The sequence below is a fragment of the Gopherus flavomarginatus genome, chromosome 12 (genome assembly GCF_025201925.1).
Source record: "Gopherus flavomarginatus isolate rGopFla2 chromosome 12, rGopFla2.mat.asm, whole genome shotgun sequence".
Lineage (NCBI taxonomy): Eukaryota > Metazoa > Chordata > Testudines > Testudinidae > Gopherus > Gopherus flavomarginatus.
The window spans coordinates 31,871,750-31,897,716 of record NC_066628.1 but is presented as its reverse complement, the minus strand read 5'-3'; the positions used below and the strand labels follow the sequence as shown (position 1 = coordinate 31,897,716).

Genomic DNA, 25,967 nt, shown 5'->3' with positions numbered 1-25,967 from the left:
ATTCCTGTCAGACTGATTCTAGTAAGGCAGGTATTTGTTTGCATGGTTTAGTGATTGCCTGATACTCTGAGTTTTGAAGGATCAGTCAATGGTTTGCTAATGCAGAAATGACACCTTGCAGGGTGCAAGAAATTACTTTCGGCTGCTAGAAGAAGGACACTTTATCAATAGAGCTAGAGACTTAGGGAATGACAGGGGTAGGAGAGTCCACAGTGACTTGGATTACACTCTGGGATGGGGGAGTAAGAACTCACTTTACCTTCTTGCCCAGGCTACCCAAATCTTAGGCTTGGTCTACGCTACAGAGATAGTCGACATAAGGCAGCATATGTTGACCAGTGTCTACACTCTCATAGACTCATAGACTCAAGGACTGGAAGGGACCTCGAGAGGTCATCGAGTCCAGTCCCCTGCCCTCATGGCAGGACCAAATATTGTCTAGACCATCCCTAATAGACATTTCTCTAACCTACTCTTAAATATCTCCAGAGATGGAGATTCCACAACTTCCCTAGGCAATCTATTCCAGTGTTTAACCACCCTGACAGTTAGGAACTTTCTCCTAATGTCTAGTGCTGCTTCCACTGAAGTAAGGGGCACACTACACCAACATAATAATCCCACCTCCATGAGAAGAGTAGTGCTTATGTCGATGTAATTAGGGAGATGCTGTGTATCTCTATAGACACACAATGTTACTTACATTGGCTGTCAGCCCCAAGCTGGGCTGACATCTGTGAACCCCCCACGCTGCCCCAGCGCTGACAGCCTGGAACCTCGCTGCAGCCTCCCAGGGAAGGATAGCACAAACTTGGCTGCCACTTGGACTCTCCCTGCCATCCCTCACTGGGAGGCAGCTCATCTTCTCCCCCACGCCTGAATCCCTCACTGGGAGGCAACAGTGGACTCACAGCAGAGCTCTCCCCTCCCACCCCTGGGGCTGACAGCCTGTGAGCTGTGAGCCCACACCAGGCTCAATTTCACAGGATGGAGCCTACCAGTAGTGAAATTGACATTATTGTCAGTTTCACTGATGCTATTACTTTTCCCTCTGGCTCTGGCTGTCAGCCAGGGAGCTCAAGGTCTCCAGCTGTGAGCCCTGGGAGGCTGACAGCTAGAGCTCAAATAAAAAGAAACTGACAAGAATACCAATTTCACTGCTGGTAGGCTCCCTGCTGTTAAACTGAGCCTAGTGCCAGCTGATGGTTTGTTAGCCTGGAATGAGGTGGGGTGGTGGCTTACAGCTGTGACCCCATACCCAGCTGAGAGCTTGGGCTATCAGTGCAGGGATTAGTGGGGGATGGACCAGCTGTGAGCCCAGGCCTACTGCTGAAGCTGTCAGCCACAGGGCTACTTGGCTCCAGCTGTCAGTGTCACAATGCCCCACATCAGTCAGTGGAAATGGTCCGGTAAGGACACACACCACTGACAGAAGGAGCAAGTGCAGACATGAACCACCTTTTTAATTACTGCAGTGGCTGTACATTGACTTAAGTTGACTTAATTTTGTAGTGTGGACAATGCCTTATTAGAGGCAGGTGCTCAGAAGTAAGCAGATGCTGCATGCCTGGTTACCCTCCACCCTTGAACAAGTGGGCAGGCAGTGGGGCAAAGCTAAGTTTCTGTAACAGCAAGTCTGCTTCCCAGTCCTAACAGGTCTCTATTTGAAACAATGTCACTTCAGCAGACTAAGTAAGCACTAAAGCTTTCCCTAATCTGACTTTAGGTGTTCTCTGAACTATTAAAAGGATAATTTATGAAATCCCTAGATCAGTTATAGAATAGCGTCAGTATGCATAATTACAAGGCTCAGGAGTGCTGTTACCCTTGCAAGTCAGTCATTTGCACTTACATAGTGTTTGGTGCTGCTGCCATGACAGCCTAAGGCATTTTTTGCTGAATTCAACAAATTCTGGGGCAGGACAACTGTCCAAACAAGCTGGTATTGAGCAAGTTGTGGCGCTTCTTGTACAAGGGCTCAAATGAAAGAGAGAAAGAGAAAAAAAGAAAGAAAAAGTAACAAAAAGGCAGAATGGGAAAATTGTCGGAAAATCATTGTCTCTGAGACAAATAAATTGCAGTACTGGACTGATGATAGCTGTGCTGAAAATCCCTCAGTCTCACCATTAGGGAGGGCACAAGTCTTGCATGTAAACCAGACCTGGCTCTTTAAAGCCTCCAGTGAAATCTTTCCTCAGATAGATCTTCATCTGTGCTTTGTGCTGATACGGTTGGGGAATGACCTCTCCCCACCTTAGTCATTTGGTGGACAGTTAATAAGGGATGAGGGAACCTCATATGGGGGCCTGATCCAACTTCCACTTCAATCAAAGTGAGTTTTTCCATTGTTTTAAGATGGTGCAGTTCAACATCCTGAAATACAGTTGGTTACCTGAAACGTTATCTAAACTACCTGAAACTCCTGAACCAGCACATTTCATTTAATTATAAAATATTATTTTGTAAATTTCATGAAGTGTTTGTGCAGCACCATCACGTCATATTGAACAACAGAACAGGCAGTGCCAAATGATTCTTCGCAGCTTTCCCTGGTTTTGGCTCAACTCTTGCAGTCCTATTTGTATCACTGTAGGAACGCCCGCTATATTGACTGGGTTACAGTCTTATGACAGTTGTGTTCTTCCACTGCTGTAGAAAGAGGGGAAACGATCATCCAGGGCACTGTGACTATGGTGAAATGGTTTTCAAATATTTTCAGGTCTTGGACCATTTCTTAATATTGAAATAATCTTGTGGACAACCCCCCTTCTAACCTCACAAAACCTCTGTACCCATTAGTGTGCTTGCTGTGACAATGAGCATGGACAGAAACAATGTGCAAGGGGCAAAAGGTGAAAGTGGTATCAAACCTGGGATATGGCGATGAGACTTGAAACGCTGGAGCAGTCGAGAGATACAGGATAGAGAAAAATAAGAGAAAATCCATTTGTTATTTTCTTTCTGAGGTGAGGCTAGGAAAGATACAGAGCAAGATGACTTATGAGACTTTCAAGGAACAGCCCATCAAGATAAGGAAAGAGGAAATCTCAATTATAAGAAAGTGGCAAAAAGAAGAGCTGAATCCATGGAACCATGAGCAAATGAGCGGTCCAGTGCAGGCTTCAGCATCAGCCAAGTAAGCAGACACTTTGGAGGAGGTTAACTGGGCACAGTTCGGGCCAGTAAATAGTCCACATTGAGGGAATGAGGAGAGAGGGATTGAAGTGATAACCTGACAAGCCAAGGAAGGGATGGCAGGAGTTGGGAACCATACTGACTAACCAAGCTCTATGTGGGGGTAGCCAGAGATGATGGGGAAGCTTAATCTCCAAGTCCTTGAGGTTAGCGTGCTGTGGCATTGGACTTCACCATGCCAGATAAGACCTAGAAGACAGATGGGATCAAGGAATGGTCAGATTGAACCAACTCTACCAGCTAGAACTCTGGGGAATGCAGGTTATTGTAGAGGGAGACAGAGGCCCCACTGTGTAGCTTAGACAAAACTGCTAGCAAGGGAGAGAAACTAGTTAGAACGTGAGTCTTGCCACAGTGTGAGATCTAAACAAATGACAGCCACATCAGTAAGGGAGGGTGTGTACTTTATATACACACTGTTCTCTTCCTCACCTGGTTAGAAGGCATGAAAGAAATTACTTCGCTATGTTAAAGAAGAGATGTTATGTAAACTATTTCTTTAGTTTTAATGATTTGTCTTCCTGTTCTTAGATAACCTTGTTTTTATCAGACCTATTGAGTTCTAGCTAGTTGTTTTGGGAATTTCAAATACATCATCAGGGAGAGGGGAAACCATCAACCTGTGAGAAGTAGAAAAAGAATGGTGGCTGGAGGCTACCCAGCTCCTGATTCTCAGTCGAAGGGCACAGACTCAGGGGACCTCCCCCGTAAAGAGTGCCATTTGCAAGGCTATAGTCTGATGGAAAGGCTTAATGACCAGCATCTAGAATCTTGTTTAAGGGGCAAAAGGTTACATTTGTTTTGATGAAAAAGCAAGGTTAGGGCAAGGGCGAAAGGGATGATGGAAATACACTTGCTTTAATGTGAATCTGGACTTTTCCCATGGATCTGGTTTGTTTGCTCTGCCACTTTTATTAGGAGTCAATCTCTTCATGCTCTGTTCGTTCCAAGTCACTTTGCTGTTCGCTTCTATTCACCTGTGTGTACACTCCTTCACCAATTTAGGTGTCATCTGCACATTTGATCATGGCTGAATGTATACCAGGGAAATGCCTGACAAGGAAATACACAACGCCTGTACAGGGAAATGCTTGGGTTTTTTGTTTTTTTTTACTTGAACTAAGCTACTGGAAGTGTCACTGCTTATAGACTGATAGATGCATTATAAAGGTTACCCTTGAACACCACATGGAAACTTGAGCTACTACAAAATGCAGGGGCAGCTCCAGGCCTCAGCACGCCAAGTGCGTGCTTGGGGCGGCATGCTGCGGGGGGCTCTCTGCTGATTGCTGGGATGGTGGCAGGCAGGGCTTCTGTGGACCTCCCGCAGGCATGCCTGCAGGAGGTCTACCGAAACTGCAGAACCAGTGGACCCTCCGCAGGCATGCCTGCGGGAGCTTTACCAGAGCCGCGGGACCGGCGACCAGCAGAGCGCCCCCTGCGGCACGCTGCCGTGCTTGGGGCGGCGAAATGTCTAGAGCCACCCCTGACAAAATATCAGTTCCTGTGCCTCTTTCTCTGTAATGACCAGGGCTTACATTCAGCGGATGTCCGGAGCAGAGCTATGGTAAATATTTTCAAACCTGTGGGGCAGAATCCCCAAGCCCCGGCACCTGCTGCAGAGGCTCCTGGAAATACTCTATGAGAATTTAAGCCCTGGTAATGACTCCAAATTGTCTTCCAGACGCAGTACATGTGCTGATTAACCTGGAACATGGATCTCTGTAAAGCTTCATAGATATCAACAGTTTTTCATTTTAGACCCAAGCTTTACCTTTGCCTCCCATAAATCTCCTGTTACCTGACTCCCTCTGATGTAAACATCAGGGATGCTGACTCATGAGATAGAAATGATGGAAAATTGCATTTATGCTCAGGGAAAAATAAACATCATTTTAAGTAACTGAAGTAACTAATTCAGTGCCCATTACCATCAGTTGGAGTTTTCCCAGTGACTTCAGTAGGAGCTGGATCAGGGCCTAACTGGGGAAGTATTTTCCCTACAGGCAGCTTGGCTGGGACTTGGCACTGTTCCACCTCCCTCTGGAGTATTCAGCTGGATCATCTGTTCAGATCAGGTGGCATACAGCACACAATCAATTTCCAGTGATTGAGGCTCTGAGCCAAACCCGCTTTCAAAGGTTTTTAGACTCCTAACCGGAACCTAAATATCTTTGAGGAGCTGGACCTTTGGGCTTTGCGGCACCTTGGTTTTTCTCATCTTCTACTTCTGGGTTTCTAAAATGCCTTGTGACCTTCATTTTGGGTCTGAATCCCACATTGGTGTGCCGTAGTGGGGTCCCAGACGGATAGGTTCTTGAACTGTGCAGAGCTACAGCACAGCTTACCATGTTATATTACTTAACTAAATTACATGATAGTTATAGTTCTGAAATGATCTATAAAGGTTACCAGAATAACAGCAGGATGCCATCCTATTTATATTACAGTAGGTCTTAAAAGTTCCCTATCTGAAAGTACATCAAGTCTCTGTGGAGTTACAACATCAATGACACATTCCATGAAGCAAGCAAAATATAATATTTTTACAGTAGGTCTTTAAATCATTTTCTGACAACAAATCAGTCTTGCAAGGATCCTTGTTGGTATGATATCTCAGGAGCAAGAGTGGGAGAGATTCGGAGATTAATGGAAAATAATAATGGACCATCTCCATGAATGTGCCCTTTATTGTATCCAGCAATTGCATTCTGCTGCTGAGATCTAATTAAGCACCACCAGTCAAATTTATGATTGTGTTAATAGGAAAAAGGATCGTATAACGCTGTTAATATGTGCTCTATAATTAACGTTAATGGGAGTCGCGTGGTTAAATCCACCCCCCCTCGCATCACCCTGAAAATGTACCTCAGGGCATGTTGTTTATTTTATAACTGCAGAGGGACAAAAATACATGCAGAAACAGTTGCCCATCTTAGCTATTAGCTAGGAAAATTATAGATGCCTCAAAAATCAGAGCCTATCCCTGAAATGATGTTTGACCTTGAACTCTAGCAGCAGTACAGGATTCTACTTTAATCCACTCCAAGTGGTACACTGAAAAACATGCGGCAGATGCATTTATAGCTGAGTTTTTACAAAGTGGCTCTAAGGATCTGAGCCTGCAAGGTGGTGAGTGCCGGCTACAAATGGCTAATGGTCTCGATTTTAATACCGGGAATGAGAGTACTCAGCACCTCTTGGAAGTGTTCAGCACCTTGTAGGACCAGACCCAAAGTAGCCAGCCATGTAATCTGTGCAGTATTCAGCAGAAGGGTCTTTCAGACTAGATATAACACTGTGGGCCGGATGCTCATGTCCATTAAAAACCCTAAGGCGTTTTTGCAAGAGTTGGTCAAGTTCCAATTTCGGGTATTATGTTCTGCCTACCTAAAATTATCTTCATAGTTTCATCAGGAGAAATTATTCATCATTTCCCCTGTGTCCAAGCATCTGGAAGTACAGGGCTTCTTAATTAGAATACTAGCACTTTACACTCACTTTGCCATAGTATAACTTACAACACAAGGTACAGGGCCATGGAAAATCAGATCCTAAATCTTGGATGCGCTCTACAAGGCATTTAATGGACTGAGATCCGAGTACCTCAAAGACTGCCTTAACCTACATAACCCAGACCAGACTTTTTTTTTTTTTTTGATCAACTGAACTAAAACCAACCATCTCTCTACACCCTATTTGGCTGTTTCATGTTTCTTTTCTAAAAATGTAACTGTAATAAATTTGTGGAAGACTCAAAAAGCAGAGAGTTGCAAACACAGAGAGAGACAGACCCAGATTTCAAAGTGACATGGAGTAAGCAGAACAGTCGGGTCACATGGTAACAAGATACATTCCTAATAAATATGAAGTCCTACTTCTAAGAGAGAGAAATTAAACAGTCTGGAAATAAATGTTACAAACTGGGGGTACATTCACTGCATTAAATTGAGTTTGTTTCCATCTTAGCTCCTGAATAATGCCCTAACATGACTTTTTCATGTAACCAGCGTTAGGATGGAAATGGTCCATAGGAAGAGCTGTATCTTAAGATACTGAGTAACATTTTTAAAAGCACCCAAGTGACTTAGACACCCAAGTTCTATTTTTAAAAGTAACTTAGGAATTTAGGAGCCCAAATCCCATGAACATCAGTTCCTGGAGCGTAATTTGTCAAAGGTGCCTAAGTGATTTAAGAGCCTAAGTCTTATTTTAAAAAATGATTTAGGTATATAAGTCCTACTGACTTTCAATAAGTCTTAGGCTCCTCAGTGTCTATCACTTTTGAAAAGGTACATAGGCTTCTAAATCACTTTGGTGATTTTTTTCACTCCATACGGCTAAATGCAGTGCCTTGCATGGTGTCAAGTATCAGAGGGGTAGCCGTGTTAGTCTGGATCTGTAAAAGCAGCAAAGAATCCTGTGGCACCTTATAGACTAACAGACGTTTTGGAGCATGAGCTTTCGTGGGTGAATAAGTGGGTATTCACCCACGAAAGCTCATGCTCCAAAACGTCTGTTAGACTATAAGGTGCCACAGGATTCTTTACTGCTTTTACAGATCCAGGCTAACACGGCTACCCCTCTGATACTTGGTGATTTTGAAAATTTTACCCATGGCTTTCAGATATGAAACTGTTTGAGAACTATTGTCTTAGATTATTATAGCCAACACAAGGTGAAAGAAAATATGATTAAAAACAAGATCAGTCATCAGCCTAACAAAAACAAAGGGTTAATTATCTACAGATAACGGATTTACCAACCAAAGGTTTAATGTACATATACAATCAAACATAAGAAACAATATACACAGGAGAATTATACTAAAGATCTTTTATTAGTCTGAAAAATTATTACTCTTCCTTATCTATCCTACAACTGTAAAAAGTCTTTCCAACTGCCTCTCGACAGAGACTCATTTCAGCACTTCATCCTTTCTATGATTTCAGGAAATTGAGAATAACCAACAGATTCCAGGCTGGAAAAAGGGTTATTCAGAGTTCCCAGCTTCCTTTTTGTCCTCCACCAGGAAGTCAGAGCAACTACCAGCTTAGAAACTCTTGAGCCAGTGTAAATGTAGAAGCTTCCACCTGCCTCACAACTCCCTAACTAAACCGCCATCAGTTGGACACCACCCCCCCAAGCAAAAAATGCTTTTGAACATGCATTGCTCAGTTGCTTTAGGGAACATGATGCGGTCACCTCTTCAAATTCCAGGGCACTCTCTTACATTACAACAGATGGAGCGTAAACTTGCAACATTTGCTGATGATGAGTCTAGGGATGTGGACAAGGAAAATACAGTGATAAAGGAGGCAAGCAGTCCACTGGTAATGCTGTGAGTAGGGAAGGTTGTAGGACTTTAGAGGCGTCTTCATGAGTCATAAGCTTGAGATCCCGCCCAGAACTCTTACTTGCACCTTGTGGGCTGTTTGTAATGCAGCTTTTACACTGAGCTTTGTGATGCAACTACTAATCACACTGTGACACTGCACCTGATATTCTTCATAGTGATATTATGATATGGTTAGCATCATTATGATGCATTTTATGCAAGATGGGTCATGTGAGATGTCTCATTGAAAAGGTTATGATTTGCTGAATATGATTATCCTATTTGTATGCATGAATCACTTTTGTATCTGAAGTTATAAATACTGACTTTGTATCCGTACACCTGGGTAATGCCCACTAGACAAGATGCTTTCAGTCTAAATAGCTGGTTGTAAACGGCCTATGCAGGGTAATGGGCCATTAGAAAGAACAATAGGCCTTAGGGGAAGCTTCTCTCTTACCTGAAGAGCCTTCCTGAGAGTGATGGCTGCTATGACTCTATAAGGACATGTAAGCAAGCCACATGATGCTGGACTCCATCTTGGGATGTCAGTATTTTTCCACAGACTGGTCTGGGAACCAAGCTTTGGGAACAAAGGGCTCCTGCCATATGCAAAAGCTATAGAAGTCAGGGAGTGACATCATCTGGGGTTCTTCACTCCCCACACAAGACGACTCCTGAAAACACCTGAGGAACAAAAACTGAACTGGAGGAAGTGCTGGACCCAGGCTAAAGGGATTTCTAGCCTGTGTATGAAACATCTGAGGATTCCAAGCTGTAAAGCAAGTGCAGCTTGCCCCTTAAATATCTGCAGCTTGCTTGTGTCATCTCTTAGGGTGAGAATCTGCTATTCATATCCAATCTATCTAGTATATTTTGTTTGTTTGCTAGGTCATCTGCTTTGATCTGTTTGCTATTACTTACAATCCCTTAAAATCTATTTTTGTAGTTTAATAATAGTTTTTGTTTTTATCTAAACTAGTGATCTTTGACTGGAGTGCTTGGGGAAAAATCTCTGCTTGGTTACCACACGTGTGCATTGTTCTCTTCACATTGAGGGAGAGGCAGTCCAGGTATTAAACCCATATATTGGCCAGATTTGACCAGGGCAGGAGGGTACTGCTCTGGGGTCCCAGGGTGGGAAGCTGGTGGTTAGAAAGCCTGCTTGTAACTGCAGCTGGGTGTGTCCCTACCAGTGTGAATGCTGGTGAAAGGGCAGGCTGGAGGGCTTAGCAACCTGTCACAGCAGTACAGTGTGAGTGGGAGCCCAGGCTGATGGGTTAGGGGGCTCAGTGGTACCCCAGTTTCAGGTGGCACCCCAGGGGGGAACCCGTCACACACACCGTTACCCCAGCAAACTGTATAATGCGCTAAAGTAATTCTTGCCTTCAGCAGTGATAGATGGATACAAAGGCAAAGCTTGCTGGAAAGATGACCTGGCATTCATTTTGTATGAACTGTTAGACCAGTGGTCCCCAACGCGGCGCCCGCGGGCGCCATGGCGCCCGCTGGGGTGTCTAAGTGCACCTGCGTACTGGCCGGCGGATGAGCATCCGCCGAAATGCCGACAAACTGCGTCATCCAGAGGCGTCACTGCCGAAATGCTGCCGATTTTCAGCGGTATTTCGGCAGCGACGCCTCTGGATGACAGTACTTGTCAGCGGCATTTCGGTGGCGACGCCTATTGACATTCCCGGTTGTCGGTGGAAATTTCAGCGGATGCTTGTCCGCCACAACAGTCCTCCGTGGCTCGTCGTCTGAAAAAGGTTGGGGACCACTGTGTTAGACAATTCTCTCATAAAATAGATATAGATATTGAACCAATGTGTACCAAATGGAGTCCAATATTCTATGTATAGTGGAGCCCCTGCAAAACACTGAGGTTTGCAGCCACTTGACTTTTGCTAGGATGCACAGTACGGGGTTCAGCCAAAGATACAGAGTTGTGCACTGTAGTTGTCTACATTATCTGTTCATCAGTTGTCGGTTTTTCAGGAGCAGGGGGCAGGGAACATCTGAACTGGCTGTTCAAAGGAACTCAGCAAGTACAGAGGGGCAAGAATGAAATGCATTTATCATTAATGTTATATAAAATAAAACTATGTATCATCATCCCATTTACTCTCTTAACAAATATGCTAGTGTTCAGCAGTTACATCCATTTCACTTAGACATCAGCTCAAAACTCAACATAGTAGCAGCAATCCTGGATATTTGGTTGGGTTTTTATTACGTTACACACGTGTATGTGTGTGTCGTATAAAACATACTTTATTTGTTACCATACCCATGTTTCTAATAATTACTATATTTAATTTTCTGTTGCCTTCAGCCTTTCAGCTATACTGCTTTCCAGGCCTCTCTTTCCCAGTGACGATTTTATTAACCATGTTTATTGCGGAAGTGCCTAGGGACCCACCAAAAACTGGGCCCCATTGTGCTAAGGACTGTACAAACAGAGTAATATACAATCCCTATGTTTTGGATAACTTTTCTCCACATCCTTGCATTTTCCCAGGCTGAGTCTCCTTTTATCTGCTCCACATGCTTCTCACTACTCGTTTCCTTTTTATATGATTTCTCTACATTCACTGCCATGTAGAAGGGCTCCTATTTTACTACCAACTTCGAATGTAACTAAGACATGTATATTTTTTTCTATTCTCCCCCACCAGCAGATGAGTAAGAGAACTCTCTAGTCTACATGAGAAAATTGCACCGGTTCAACTAAAGGCAAGGCTTTAAACTCGCTTATTTAAACTAATGTAAACGGCTGTGTGAACTCTCTTATTTGGTTTTAAACCAGGCTTATTTCAGGGTTAGTGAGGAATTGGTATAAACTAAACTGGAAAAGATACTCTTCAACTGCAGGGGATTTGTGTTAACTAAACTGGTTTAAAAACAGGTTTAAATTAAATAACAGCAAATTACTCATGTGAATTATGGGTCTAGACGTGATCGCCCATGCCACTGTGCCCCACCCCTGACTGACAGGATGCCAGTGCCCACCAGGCCGGCATTCCCGTTTCCCGATCTTGGGTACCAAGTACCCATTCCTACCCTTGCCAGGACACCCCCGTCCCAGCCCGCTCCAGGGGGCCCCCGTCCCTGCCTCTCGTCCCAGCCCCGCTCCCCCACCCCAGGGCGCCCCCGTCCCTGCCTCCTGTCCCAGCCTCGCTCCCCCGCCCCAGGGCGCCCCCGTCCCAGCCTGCTCCCCCACCCCAGGGCGCCCCTATCCCTGCCTCCCGTCCCAGCCCCGCTCCCCCACCCCAGGGCGCCCCCGTCCCAGGGCGCCCCCCGTCCCTGCCTCCCGTCCCAGCCCCGCTCCCCCACCCCAGGGCGCCCCCGTCCCAGGGCGCCCCCCGTCCCTGCCTCCCGTCCCGTCCCAGCCCCGCTCCCCCACCCCAGGGCGCCCCCGTCCCAGGGCGCCCCTATCCCTGCCTCCCGTCCCAGCCCCGCTCCCCCGCCCCAGGGCGCCCCCTCCCGGCCGGCTCCTGGAGCCCTGCCATCCCATACCAGCTGGGCTACCAACGGCCCAGCCGCTCCGTACCAGGCAGCAGCAGCAGCAGCCCCGTCACCAAATGACCCATATTCCCCGCCCCGGAAGCGCTGACCCGGAAGCAGTTTGGCGGTCGAACCGGGCAAGATGGCGGCGCCCAGGCGGTGAGAGGAGAAGGAAGCGGGAGGTGCCGCTACGGGCTATGAGCGCGGCCCGGCGCTGCGGCCCACCCCGGGCTCTCACAGGTACCCACCGGGGGCAGCACCCTCTCCCTGCGTGGTTCAGCATCCTTCACCCAAGGCAGGGGCGGGGAGCACTCGGGGAGGGCAGGGGCTGCGGGTGGGCCAGGGAGCGAGCCGGGCTGTCCCGGTCCCGCCCGGCCGGGAGAGGTTCGGGGTGTGTGTGAGCGGTCGCCGGAGCCCTGTGCCCCCGGCGGGGGAGGGGGAGACTCGCAGCTGCCCGATCTCTTGTCAGGGGGGCGACGGCTGCCCCCGTCTGAGGAGAACCCCCCCCCCATTGCCGGGGTCCGAGGGACCTTTCACCCCTTAAGCGTCTCCCCTTCCCCGCTATGTGTGTGTCTGGGACTGCGCTTGGGAGCCCTGGGACGGGAGGATGCCCCGGCCAGGGAAGTGCCTTGAGGGCAGTGGATTAGAACAGCTTCTGAGAAGGGTGGAGCCTGTGTGTGTCTGTGTGTCATATTGGTGCTATCTGGACTGGGTGCAAGGACTTTCTCTAGTTCTTCTACAGTAGGACTGGGAGCTTCCCATCCTTAATGAACATCTGCCCCCGTTGAAAAGTGGGGTCTGGGCCATGAATTCCTACAGAGTCTGATCTTTCACTAAATCAATACAATTCTCAGGGTGGCAGAGAAAATCTTCCGGATGTGATTGGAGGTGGTTTCCTTTGGCTGAGTCTGCAGACAGACAGCTCCTCTGATCCCATTGCTGCTTTAAGCAGCAGCATGACATTAGTAAGTTTCACTGCTTCTATTAGCAAATCTGTAGGCAACAGCAGGATTGTCAAGAATCCTGTCAGTTTCAGGTTGACCTAACAAACCACTGTTTTCTCTTTTTCTAAATCTTCCTCGAGTTCTGCTTTTACACCTACAGGAAATATTGGACTGATTGAGGAGCAGTTGGACAAAGCTGATTTATTTGTTTTAAAAAAGTCAAAACAATATTGAAACCCTGAATAACATGTTGTTGTTTATCACACAGTAACTACTTGTATGTTTTATCTTTTCCCCTTCTGTTTATCCTTTTGTCTTTTACATCTTGATCCTGCAAATACATATGTGTTTAATTTATGGAGGTGAGTCCCACTGAGACTGCTCACCTGTGTAAAGTTATTCAGTTATATAAATGTTTGCAGGATCAGGGGGTTGGATTATAAATGTTTTGGGAGAGGGATTCTGTTTATATAGGACTAGTACACTGAGATGTCAGTCATGACTGAGGATTTTGAGTATTACTGCAGTACAAATAATAGAGAATACATAAACAGAGACTTTCTCTGAGAAGAGTGTTTGCGTATAGATTGTGCTATTGATCTGGGATTCTCAAACTTCATTGAACTGCAATGCCCTTCTGACAACAAAAATTACTACATGATCCCAGGAGAAGGGACTGAAGCCTGAGCCTGCCTGATCTCCACTGCTTCAGGTGGGGATGGGGGTCAAAACTAAAGCCCATGCCCCACTGTCCTGGGCAAGGAGGCCAAAGCTGAAGCCCAAGGGCTTCAGCCCCAGGCAGGGAGCCTTTAATCTGAGCCTTGCTACCTAGGACTGAAGCCCTCAGGGTTCGGTTTTGGCCCTTGGCGGTGGGGCTCAAGCTTCTGCTCTGGCCCTGGGCCCCAGCAAGTCTAAGCCAGCCCTGGTGACCCCATTAAAATGGGGTCCTGACCCAGTTTGAGTACTGCTGCTGTAGATTAACTCTACCACCTCAGCCTCCTAAAATAACTCCAGCCTATTTAGTGATATATGTATGGTTGAATTAAAATGATTCTGAGGCTGTGTTTACATTATCTCCACCCCCGACACTCTGGGGATCGATGCATCAGAGTCAATTTAGCGGGTCTAGTGAAGACCCACCAGATTGACTGCAGATCAGTTTCCAGTCAACCCCACTACTCTACCCCAAACAAGAAGAGTAAGGTAAGTCAACAGGAGAGTGTCTCCCATCAACCCAGCATAGTGTGGACCCCACAGTAAGTCGACCTAAGCTACGTTTTTCATGTAGCTGGAGTTGCGTAGCTTAGGTTGACTTACCACGGTAGTGTAGACATAGCCTGAGGCAAAAGAAAAAAAAATCCTTGCCCATATTAGTTGGGGTACAATGAACAGTTTTAGCAACACATTATACAGAAACATTATTTAGCAAGTAGTTGTACCCTTATTATAGATTATGGCCTTGAGTGGGAATGTTGAGTCCTTCACTCAGGAATAGTTATTGATATGGCAAAGATATTCACTAATGAGGCATAGTCTGGAAAAGATGAATTTAGTTAAAACAAACAAGGCTTTGTCAACCTAATTGCCATATGCAGTGGTTAAAACTGGTACAACAGAACATTCTTGATGATAATTCAGATAAAGTACACCTATCTCCATCCTTTTTTCTTTCTTGATCTCATGCAGTGACATGCTGTTGTGGTATTTGGCTTAAAAGTTGGAAATAAGTATTTAAATCCTCCAACTCTCAGTCTTTCTCCCTGTCCAGAAGAGCAAACAAGCTTTCTCTGGCATTTTTGAATAACACTTGTACAATTTTTTTTTTCCATGAAAACCTAGAAACTACTTGAGTGTTCCTTTAAAAAAGCATCCTCATTATGTATAGTAAGTCACTGGCAAGTTATAAAAATGGTTATGTAGGTCTTTTCTCAGTAACTTGCACAACAGTATGATGAATTCCTGTTAAAGAAATCATGAGGTTGTATATTCCCCAGAACCTACAATTCTAGTTATTGGTCCATAGACTTGTCGTATGTAGTTTTGGATGTCTAAAACACACACATCAGATTTATAAATATTGTTAAAGCTGAATTCTCCCTTTTTATGGTGGTTTTAGATGTCACACTTGACTAGCTCAGGTTTTTAAGATCAGTTATAAAGATATGCACTAGGCTGGCATAAAATTCCTCTTAATGTGACTGTTTAACTCTAGTGCTATTTTTATGTGAAGTACTTGCTCTAAGCAAATGTTCCAGCTTGTTGCTGATGTGTTTCTCGGTAAATACATTTATAGCATATGGAGGTGGGAATAGGGGAAAAAGTTATATGACTAACTCTGAGAGGGGGCTGGAAAGTAAAATATTCAGCTCCTCTATCTAGTCTGCAAACATCCTGTAGGTTCCCTCACCATCTATACCAGCTAAGTAGTGCTTGTGCTTAGCCCTTCTAGAGAGTGCTGCATGGTGCTGAGGACAGTAAGCATTGCCAGTGGGTTTGCTTCTAATTCTTACTGTGAAGAAACAACTGAGATCCAAACATTCTCTCTTTTCTGTGTAGGATTATTTGTCTGGCACCTTCCGAAACCAGCAGTACGGCAAATGCCATGCAAGTTTATGCACTATTGTGGAGTAGTCAATAAAAGATGGATTACATTTCAGCACCTTAACTTCCTCAAACGAATGGTAAGTCAAGAGAGTGTCTTATTCCCTGTTGACTATTTTTTGTTTTGCCTTATGCTACATAGTAAATTAAAATGTTTACCAATTACAAGTGGTATATGGCACTCATTTTCTGGAGTAGTGTGTTTCCTTTTAAAATATTCATCCTGAAACGTAAACATATTGATCTAATTCTGCCAAAGTTTTTGTGGGCAAAGTATAAAGTCAGGCTTGCTTCTTAAATTTTTATATTTGGAATAGAGTGAACCTGCAAAAGGAGAGGCAGAATGTGTGCTTTAAGTCCTAATTCATTGAGAGAAGTCCTGAATAGATTAAGATAATAGGTTAATTTTTTCTGTGCTATGTAAATAGACAGTGCATTAGCTGTTTATACTGCAAAGCTATAACAGTCACAGACAGCTCAAGGAAATCCCTCTCCTCTTCACAGAACAGATGCATAATGGTTAGTAGTGGTGTAAAAATCTCCTCACTGTCCCTTTTCATGTGCTGCAACCCTGATTGCAAGGACCTTCTCTAGTGCTAGGATGATAGTTCAGTCTTTGTCTATTATGTGGTGTGTCTGCCGTGATTGACATGAAAGGACCAGATACTTTCAATGTTGATGGTATTTTTGGATATCCGTCCAATAGGAACCAGAGTGAGGTCATAACTCATTCCACATGTGGCTTACCAAACTGTCAGACTTTCTGTTGCTAGTGACTTGGGCTGCATTCAGATTAGTCATTCAGAGGTGAAAAGCTCCCTACCAACCCCAGAAAGCCCCTCTAGTAACCTCTGTTACTCAGTTTGTTAAAACCTACACCTTGTTTGTGTATTTGGCTTGGTATATATTAAATGGAACATTTTAAACAAGAAAGCTGGGGGGTTGGAAAAGCTAAGTGCTTTTTTGTTTACCTGAAACTTTTTAGAGGAGCTTTAAATGCAGCAAAAAAACCACAATATAAAACTTAATTGCAGCTCAGCCTCTTTGTTGTCAGTGGGAGAAATGAAGCATCATGTGCAATAACACCCTTCTAATCTTTGTCTTTCTATATTTTTTCTTTCAAATATTCTCTAAAGGTATAGGTAAACTAGGTAAGGGAAACTAAACTGAAATTAGGAATTGATGATGGAAAACTAAGTTGAGGGAGATAATTTCAAGTGGATAAGGGATTATCTTTTAGAGATCTTTCTTTGGCTATTGAACCAGTTGACTGTATCTTAAAAGACTGCAAGACTCCTGACACTTCTAATAATTGGAGATTAATTGCACATTAAATTATATATACCCATACCCATACAATACGTGTCCACAACATGCTTTAAAGTGGAGCAAATGTTTGTAGAACAAACAGTAGTACCCAACAGATTAGAACAAGAAGTAGTAAAGAATAATATTTCCAGTTGAAACAAGGGAAAATTTATTTAGACATGAAGTAATTCCCTCAATTTAAACTAACGTTATTTATGCAGCAATTAATTGGAAAGTTGCTTTTGTTGTATCTTGCGCAATTGCAGACACCCCTTTGTGAATGAAGTGAGCACTTGAAATGCAGGCTAACTTTGCAATATTAGCACCATGAAATTCTCTTTTTTAATCATAAAAGAAATATAGTAATAAAATGTAATAGTACTATTTATTTCTATTGTCATTAGCAAGCTATTGATAGGAAAAGCTTTTTAACTCTTCTGTTAAAAATATCTCAAATTAATATATATTTTTCTGTTCAGTATGTAACACAGTACAACAAAGACCTGAGTCAGCAAGCAAAACCAAAGTCAGATCCAGTTGCACCTCCTTTCCTTGAGAAAAAACATTTGGGTCAAGAAAAAACAGTTATACGTGAGATCAGACCAGTTTCACCTCTCCACCCACCTTCGTCTGAGACTTTGAACAGAAATGAGTTCAAAGCAGTAAATTCAGCTGCAGTTGTAGAAGACTTGGCAACAGCTGTAGGAGCAGAATCCAAAGAAGAAAAACAATGGAAAGAAATGAAGCTACAACTGGATGATTTACCAGGAATTTTGGCACGTTTGTCCAAAATCAAACTTACAGGTACTATTGGCAACTTTTCAGTTTCATGCAGATTCTCTGATTCAGGGTTCTAAATCTTGTTCATAGTGTGGTCCACATTTTAAACAAAGACTGGTCTCATGGACTCCTTCCTTCCCAATTGTTATCCCACAGATCACTGCAATCACTTAATATACCTGTGTCATTTTTAGTTTCTTTTTAATCACATTTTGCTGCTAGAAATAACGAGCCAGCACCATGTGATGAACTAGCTCTCCATAGACCACAAGCAAATGTTCTGTGGGCTACTAGGAGTTCTCAGACCACAGTTTGAGATACAATTGGAACAGAAACTCTCGAACTGTGGTCTGCAAGTAGTCCACTGAGCACTTGCTTGTGGTCTATGGACAGCAAGTTTAGATTAAACTTAAATCTATCACCAGAAGAAGGCAAAATAAATTCTAGTGATGGTATCTTTTTGTAATCAATTTTTTCTGTATGGTCTATTTCCATTTTTATCTCATATTGATATGAACCATTCTGTATTTTAGGGGAAACACTTGTTAGGCTATGGTGGAATTTTACAATGATTATATTAAATATTTAAAATCCTATCTCTTCAAGCCTTGTCAATATTATTGTTTCTGATCTCCTTGTCTTTAAGTTTAGCAGTGGTTCTCCTCAATTTCATGTTAAAAGCATTGAGGTAGTAATGGGGATAGATTCCCTAACTTGTCTGGCAAAGTGTTTAAGTGGCATAAACTTAGTTTCCTAAAATAAAATGTTATTTCAAAAGTCAGCAAAACTCTACTCTTTTAGTTCTCCAAACCAGCAAAGGAAACAGCTTGTTAAATACGTTATAGTTATGTATCATTTATGTTATCTTGGACACACATTTTTGAGTAGCAATATTTTATTATTCTAATAGTAATGTATAGCATTTATAAAACACTTTTCAAACATAGATCAAAGTGCTTTATCCTCTGTTTTATTCATGAGGAAACAGATGCTCAGAGTTAAGCAATTTGGCTAATGCCTCAGGTCCAGTCTGTGGCAGAACCAAGAATACAAATCAGATCTCCTAACTACCAGTCTGGTGCCCTCTCCAGAGGATCACAGTATCTCTCTGGTGTTAGAACTGCACAATAGTACCATAGCTGTTGTTATAGTTCAGGGGTCAGCAGCCTTTCAGAAGTGGTGTGCCGAGTCTTCATTTATTCACTCTAATTTTAAGGTTTCGCATGCCAGTAATATACTTTAACATTTTTAGAAGGTCTCTCTCTGTAAGTCTATAATTATAACTAAACGATTGTTGTATGTAAAGTAAATAAGGTTTTTAAAATATTTAAAAAGCTCCATTTAAAATTAAATGCATACCCCCCCAGCAGGGCTGGCTCCAACTTTTTTGACACCCCAAGCGGAGAAGAGAGATTAAAAAAAATAAAATAAAATAAAGCCGCGATCAGCGGCACTTCAACATCTGCTCTACCATGCCGCTTCATTCTTTGGCGACAATTCGGCAGCCAATCCTTCCCTCCGAGAGGGACTAACGGACCCACTGCCGAAGACCCGGATGTGCTGCCCCTTTTCATTGGCTGCTGCAAGCACCTGCTTCCTGCGCTGGTGCCTGGAGCCAGCCCTGACCCCCAGACCAGTGGCCAGGACCTGGGCAACGTAAGTGCCACTGAATATCAGCTCACGTGCTACAGGTTGCCTACCCCTGTTATAGTTCATCAAATAAAATTCCTAAGATCGTTTTACTTTTGTCCTACAGTATTTCATTTCTTAGCCCTTAATTTTCCCCAAAAAACCCTACTGAGTAGGTACAATGTACAGGTGATATGTAGGGGTTCTTCTCTTTAAAAAAGTTGATTTTTATTGTTTTCAACATCTGTTAGACACATGGATTTTACATCTGTGGAAACTAATTTTGAATGTATATCCCAACGTTGCTTATCACTGCTTTGGAGATATCCCGAATAAGACTTGACAACACTCATCTGATCAGTAGTGCAGAAGAATTCTCTTCACCTTGGACCTATTTTGAGGGTACTCCTCCACTAGTGTATGATTGAGATTAATAAAACATGAGGATGGAAAAACGGCTCTTGGAGACTGATAGACATCTTTGTTGCCAGTTGTTGTTAGTGACTCCAGTCTTGTCAGCAATATAGCTTTGTAATTCTGTGTAGCAGCATCTAGCCAAGGATCTCAGAGTTCTTTACAAACATTAAACCTCACAATGCTCCTGTTAAATGACTACACAGCCTATTTGTAGCCCTCAGTTGTGCTGCCCCTTTCTCTACAGTGGTTGCTTTATTTTCTCGCAGCTCATTAGGAGTAATAGTTTGAGCTTCTATAATGCCGTCCATGCATGGATCTTTAAGCTCTGTATGGACAGCTAAGTTTCCTGTCATCTCTTCGGTGAGATTATTTTAAGTGGCTTCTCTTGAGAAGCTTGGGGCCCTACACTAGTAATTGAAATTGAAGACAATTAAAACTCTGAAATAGATCCAGAAACAAGTATCAGGACATTAAAATGGCAAGACTAAATGACATCATATAAAAATAAATAAATAAAGGGGTGAAGTGGGGTGTTATGATCTACGCAGAGACCTATTGTGACTTTTGCTTTCATGTGTTTTCTAAACTGAAGAGGGCTGGGTCAAGGCTGTTGATCAGGCTGTTCTTTGATTCTTGAGAATGTAAAGTATTCCAGGCCTGTTTTTGTGTTACAGATGACATAGCACCTCTGTGGAACTGACCTATGAAGTTCTGATTAGTTTAATATCTTGCATACTTTTTCTGCGAAGTTTCTATTTCTACTTTTTGGAGTATAAAATAACAAAAAACAAACTTTGCATTATACTAAAAGGGACCTTCCCCATGCCCTGTCTTCCCCTACTGCTGAAGTAAAGAGTGTTTGTGTTAAGAACTGCAAATCACCTTTGAACGGAAATGAGTTTAGCTATTACTCTACCCTCCTGTTTCATGTGAACTTTAGCTTTGATGCTACTGTCATTAGGAACTATGCCTTCACGATGGGAAAAGATTCATGTTTATATATATATTAGTTTTTTGCCATGAAAAATGATCGGGGAGGGAGCTTTTAATTATTTGTAGTGTAATCCACCTTTTTGGTTTAGATTTCCTCCTTCCTTTTGTTGCTCATTCTCTGTTGGCTAATGTCTGAACAGCTGCATTTTACTATCCTGGCACTCTGCAAAGCTAATGCATCCATCTCCTACCTTTCTAAGCTACAAAAGAAAGTTACAGATGGCATTGTTTTCAGTTTTGTCCCCCAATTCGTAAATAACTGAAAGGAGGAAAAAAAGACATGATAATAAGAGAAAACCATATAATGTGTAACACAAGCGCAACACTACATTTTAAGCTGAATCTCATCTTTTTAATTTTACCTCAAGTTTATATTTAATGAGTATTAAGTCAGTGATTACAAATGGAAATTAACATGCATAGTGGTTACAAACATATTAAACAGGATCATGAACATTCAATTTTTAATTTTAATTTTTAGTGGTCTTCCCTCTCCCTCTCCCCGAATTAAAGGCACAGTGTGAGATATACTATTAGCTCACTATCATCTTACGTGAGTACAAGTTCTAACTGTGAAAGTGGCTGGTGTATTGGCAAAAGGATGTCCAAGCATGTTGCCCTTTTGATGGGGAAGACAGGCCAAATGTTTATAATGAAATTTAACAAACACCTGTAAAATGGATATGTAAATACTGGTGAATTTCACATATCACTGTTAATTCTCCAAACATTCTTGATGTTACCAATCTAGATTGTAAGCTCCTTGGGGCTTAGACTGTGCTCTTACTGCAGATCTGTACTATGTCTTGCAGAATGAGGACTTGATTCTTGATTGGTCCCTCATGGAGCTACCACAATACTAATAATACAGCCTCCTTTAGAGGCACATCAATACCCACATACTTCAAACACAGTCATCTAATTTGCCTTCCTCATATGCTTTAAACCAGGGGTCGCCAACCTTTCAGAAGCGGTGTGCCGAGTCTTCATTTATTCACTCTAATTTAAGGTTTCGCATGCCAGTCATACATTTTAACGTTTTTAGAAGATCTCTTTCTATAAGTCTATAATATATAACTAAACTATTGTTGTATGTAAAGCAAATAAGGTTTTTAAAATGTTTAAGAAGCTTCATTTAAAATTAAATTAAAATGCAGAGCCCCCCCGGACTGGTTGCCAGGACCCGGGCAGTGTGAGTGCTGCTGAAAATCAGCTTGCATGCCGCAGGTTGCCTACTCCTGCTTTAAACTTGGTATAGGGCAGATCCACAGCTAAAATTTTCATCTGTCTCTTTACAAACATATCCGTGAGTATGTCTAAAAGGTACTCCCCTAGGCAGAATCGCACATTGAGCTGATTATTGAGATAGCTTTCAAAATGTGTTCTAGGCACTGTAGAAAGTTACATTTCATGTCTCAGAGACTTACAGTCTAATCTAGTCTGCAAAATGCACCTAGTCCCATGTCGATCTTGCTCACCCTGCCTCTTTCTTAAAAGAATGTCTGAAATAAAAGTTTGTAAAACTTATTTGGCACTTCAGAACTTGTTGCACTGGGGTGGCCCTTTGCATATTGGGCATTGGACTGCGAATTGGGAGACCTGGGTTCTGTCCCTGGTTCTGTAAGTAAACTAAAATTTTGCTCACAAGTACACCAGTGGAAAATTCCATTTGTTTCAATGGAGTTTGTTTTTATGAAGTTCCAGTTGTGTCTGAGAGCAGAATTTGGTCCTAACTGCATTAAGGCAACAGTTTAGGAGCTTTACCAAAGAGAAGTCAGTTGGCAATGTTTAGATTTTGATGACCCTACATCTATTTTGTGTAATGTCTGCTAGAAAATAGTTATCATCTCTGTGATTCTTAAAACACATACCATTGTCTTATCAATGACACACAGCATAATAACCTTAGCTTTTTAGCAAATTATTTTTATGCTACAAGGAAGAGAAACAAATACAAATAAAGTGCTACTTCAGTTCCCTCTCCCCACCAAAGTGTTTTACAAATGTTCAGTTATAATATGTAGTATTAACCTAATCTGCTCTAGTTTGTAATATTGTATGTTAATTTCTGCATTAAATGATAGTAACATTTGGTTCAAATTACTGTTCCAAAATAAAGCATGCCTTAGGAGCTTGGTTTTCTTTTAACGTGCAAATTGTAATTTGCAATGAATCCTACTTATGCCTACTCCAAACAAATCTCAGTTTACAAAGAAAACACATTGGTCAGTCCTGCAGCATTAATGTTACTATTACGTTTAGCATTTCATTGAATGAAGTGTGAGAATTTAGGGGGAAGTTTCTTCTGATAGATAAGCTCTAAAGAAAACTTGTTTTCCTTAGGGATGTATTAACATTTATAGTAAGACAAGCAGATTGTTCCCCAAATTAAGGTAGAAATCTGTTCTTTTTACCCTTCCTCCTCCTCTCCCCTTCCCCCCAATAGTGCCTGGTGCTAAATCTGCAAGCTATATGTTTACAAAATTCAATATTATTTGGTGACTAAAACAAAAATAAAAAATTGGTTGGTCAGCTGAATTGTTTTGGACCTTTATATATATATTTTTTTTCAACTATTTTTTTGGTGGAAGGTAAGCATAAAGTGACACTAAAAATGTAGCACTATAAATACAGATATCAAGGTTTATAGAGAGAGATCACATTAAAATGAAGTTGAAGGACAATGTAAAAATAATATAGGATTAGAGTTCCCTTGGGTATATTCTTATGTCTGAAACACCATAAGAGGTCTCCTTTCTATCTTTCATTTCCTATGAGTGCACAATTTGTTTCTTATTTAATCTGAAATTGTCTGTAAACAAATGCCCTCTTCCAATTTCTAGTAAAGCTAGGTATATTTGTAGGACATAAAAATATGTCTACTTTGATATCCTATTGTAAGTTACAGTTGAGAATTACTCTTGAAAGAGTCTTGCCAAGTCTAACCAATAAACCTTGAAAGGATCAGTTTCACCCATTATGCAGTGAAGTGTAGTTAATTTTGCCCCTAAAGCACTAAGCTAACAGGGGTCAGAAAACAAACATAGAGTCAATGACCTCATGCCCTTGCCTGAAGTGATCTCAACAAAATGTACATCTTCTCTAGGTAGGAGGAAAATGAAGAGGAGATCATAAAATTCACTTTTGCCTCTGTAACAAAAGGAAAATAAACTTCCCACTCTGATGGGAAGATAGCCCTTTTGCTGTAACATGCTGCATTTGAAACTCTGTTCATGGGGCAGACAGCAAGAACTTTTCTTTGTGAGTTCTGAACACTGGACAAACATCTAAAAATATCCATTTCAGCTGGATAAATGAGGGAATGTACTATAGCCTTTTTTAATGAGATCCTGATAAGTCACAGTGAAATGACTGACTGAAATTAATCTGGAGAAATCAATGGAGACTTTAATTAGCACTCTGGCTGTACTGTATTAGAATTTCTTTGAGGTCAGTGTAATGGCAGTGTTACAGACTGTTTGCCAATCTGCTCCACCTTTCTCCTTCTGTAAATGAGTTGGTGTTGTGCTGTAATAAATGAATGTAAAGTGCTCTCTGTGATAAGTTTTAATTAAATTCTTGTCTGGAAGTGAAAGTATGATTTATAATACCAAAAAAGGAATGTAATCACTCTTAGAAATGCAAACGCCACTGTTTCACCATTCCTCTCTGACTGATTAAGTTAATAAAAAACAATTGAAAAACAATGAATTTCATTGAGATTCATATTTCCTGGTACTATATAAGGAGAGACATAGGGCAAAATTTTCAAACCCAGGTGCCTTACCTTAGGCCCCTAAATAAAAGCGGCCTGATTTTTCAGAGGGACTGAGTGTCTGTAGCTCCTGCTAGCAACCAGCTTTGAAATTTTGGCCATAATCTCAGGGTTGGTAGTGCCAAATGTGTACCTTTTCTTTTAACTATCGTATATCAGATTGTACGTGTTAAGTGCAGGAGTTCTCACATAGCCTCTCTCTTAGTCATAGTGTGGACCACTTCTTATCTCATGGTCACATCCCTTCCCCATCTTGAAACCCATTCATGATCCCAACCCTGTGGCAGCATTGGCAATTGGTGAATTTGTACATGCACGTAATAGTAAAATTGAATTAGTTTCTTTTCTCTAAAATGAATCCCAGGGGTCTGCTGACTCCTGTGTTTGTTTCTGATGGCTTATCTTTTCCTGTTGGTGGCTATGGGCTTCTCTTCTCCAACCAAGATTGTAGTGACTTCTAGTGTAATGGCCAGCATTGTTGCTCCTTTTTGCAGCTCTGTCTGTAGGCATTCATTCTCCTCACCATATGACCCTCAAGTTCAGAGGACCACCAGTAACGGGCAGACCATAGTTGAGACCTGGAAGGCACGACCCCTGGGTTCTGCTCCTGGCTCTGCCTCTTCCTTGCTGTGTAACTTTATGTAAACTGTTTAACATTTCTGGGCCAAATTCAGCATGGGGAGCCACGAAGGTTTCCTAGGTGAGCCACCAATGTTTGGGAAAATTTTAATGGATATGCCTGTTGGTTTTTTTTATCTAATTCAGAGACTGTTAAACTAGGCTTAAAAATCACCTGCATCTTATCTGTGGGTCTGCATTTTATGCTGCGGGGGCTGCTCTGTGCCCTCTCTTCCAGCAGGGGACTTTCAGCCCAGAGACTTCCTACTGGGGGAAACATTCATCAGGCAGTCTCTAGGCCAGGGATCTCAAACTCAGATCACCACAAGGGCCACATGAGGACTAGTACATTGGCCTGAGTGCCGCAGCATTGAAACCTTTTCATACAATGATACAAAAGTATAGTCAAAAATGAAAAAAAGAAGAGGTAATATAATATGCTATTAAAAGTCAATGTATTAACTTTTTAAAAACTGTAATGTGAAGAAGGGTTTTAATAAAATATAAACACTCAGTAATGCACCTCACTCAAAAGACAAAAACATGCATTTACTTCAGTTAAAGTCCCCCCTGCCCCCACTCCACCCCTTCCATGAGGCCCCACCCCTGCCCTGTCTCCTCCCACCCCTTCCCCACCCCCATTCTAACCCCTTTCCCAAAGTCCCTGCCTCAACTCCACCCCCTCCCTGCTCCTATTCCACCCCCATCCCCTAATCCCCGCCCGGCCCCATCTCTTCTCCACCTCCTCCCCGAGTGCACTGCGTCCCCACTCCCTCCTGGAAAGTCCTAAGCGCCACCAAACAGCTGTTTGGTGGCTGGAAGCGCTGGGAGGTAGGCAGAGGAGCAGGGGTGTGGGGCGCTTGGG

General features: G+C 42.6%; 1 protein-coding gene across 3 annotated transcripts in view; it reads left to right on the top strand.

The window, feature by feature from the left end:
• The first annotated feature begins 12,165 nt into the window (after positions 1-12,165).
• Positions 12,166-25,967, top strand: part of LOC127032236 (protoheme IX farnesyltransferase, mitochondrial) — a 157,296-nt gene continuing 143,494 nt past the window's right edge. The window contains exons 1-4 of one of the 3 annotated variants that reach the window (XM_050919373.1): positions 12,203-12,277; positions 12,892-13,002; positions 15,538-15,662; positions 17,370-17,694. In XM_050919373.1, the coding sequence (XP_050775330.1) occupies positions 15,579-15,662; positions 17,370-17,694 (409 nt within the window). In that variant the 5' untranslated portion in view covers positions 12,203-12,277; positions 12,892-13,002; positions 15,538-15,578. The other 2 variants (XM_050919372.1, XM_050919374.1) reach the window with 2 other exon arrangements.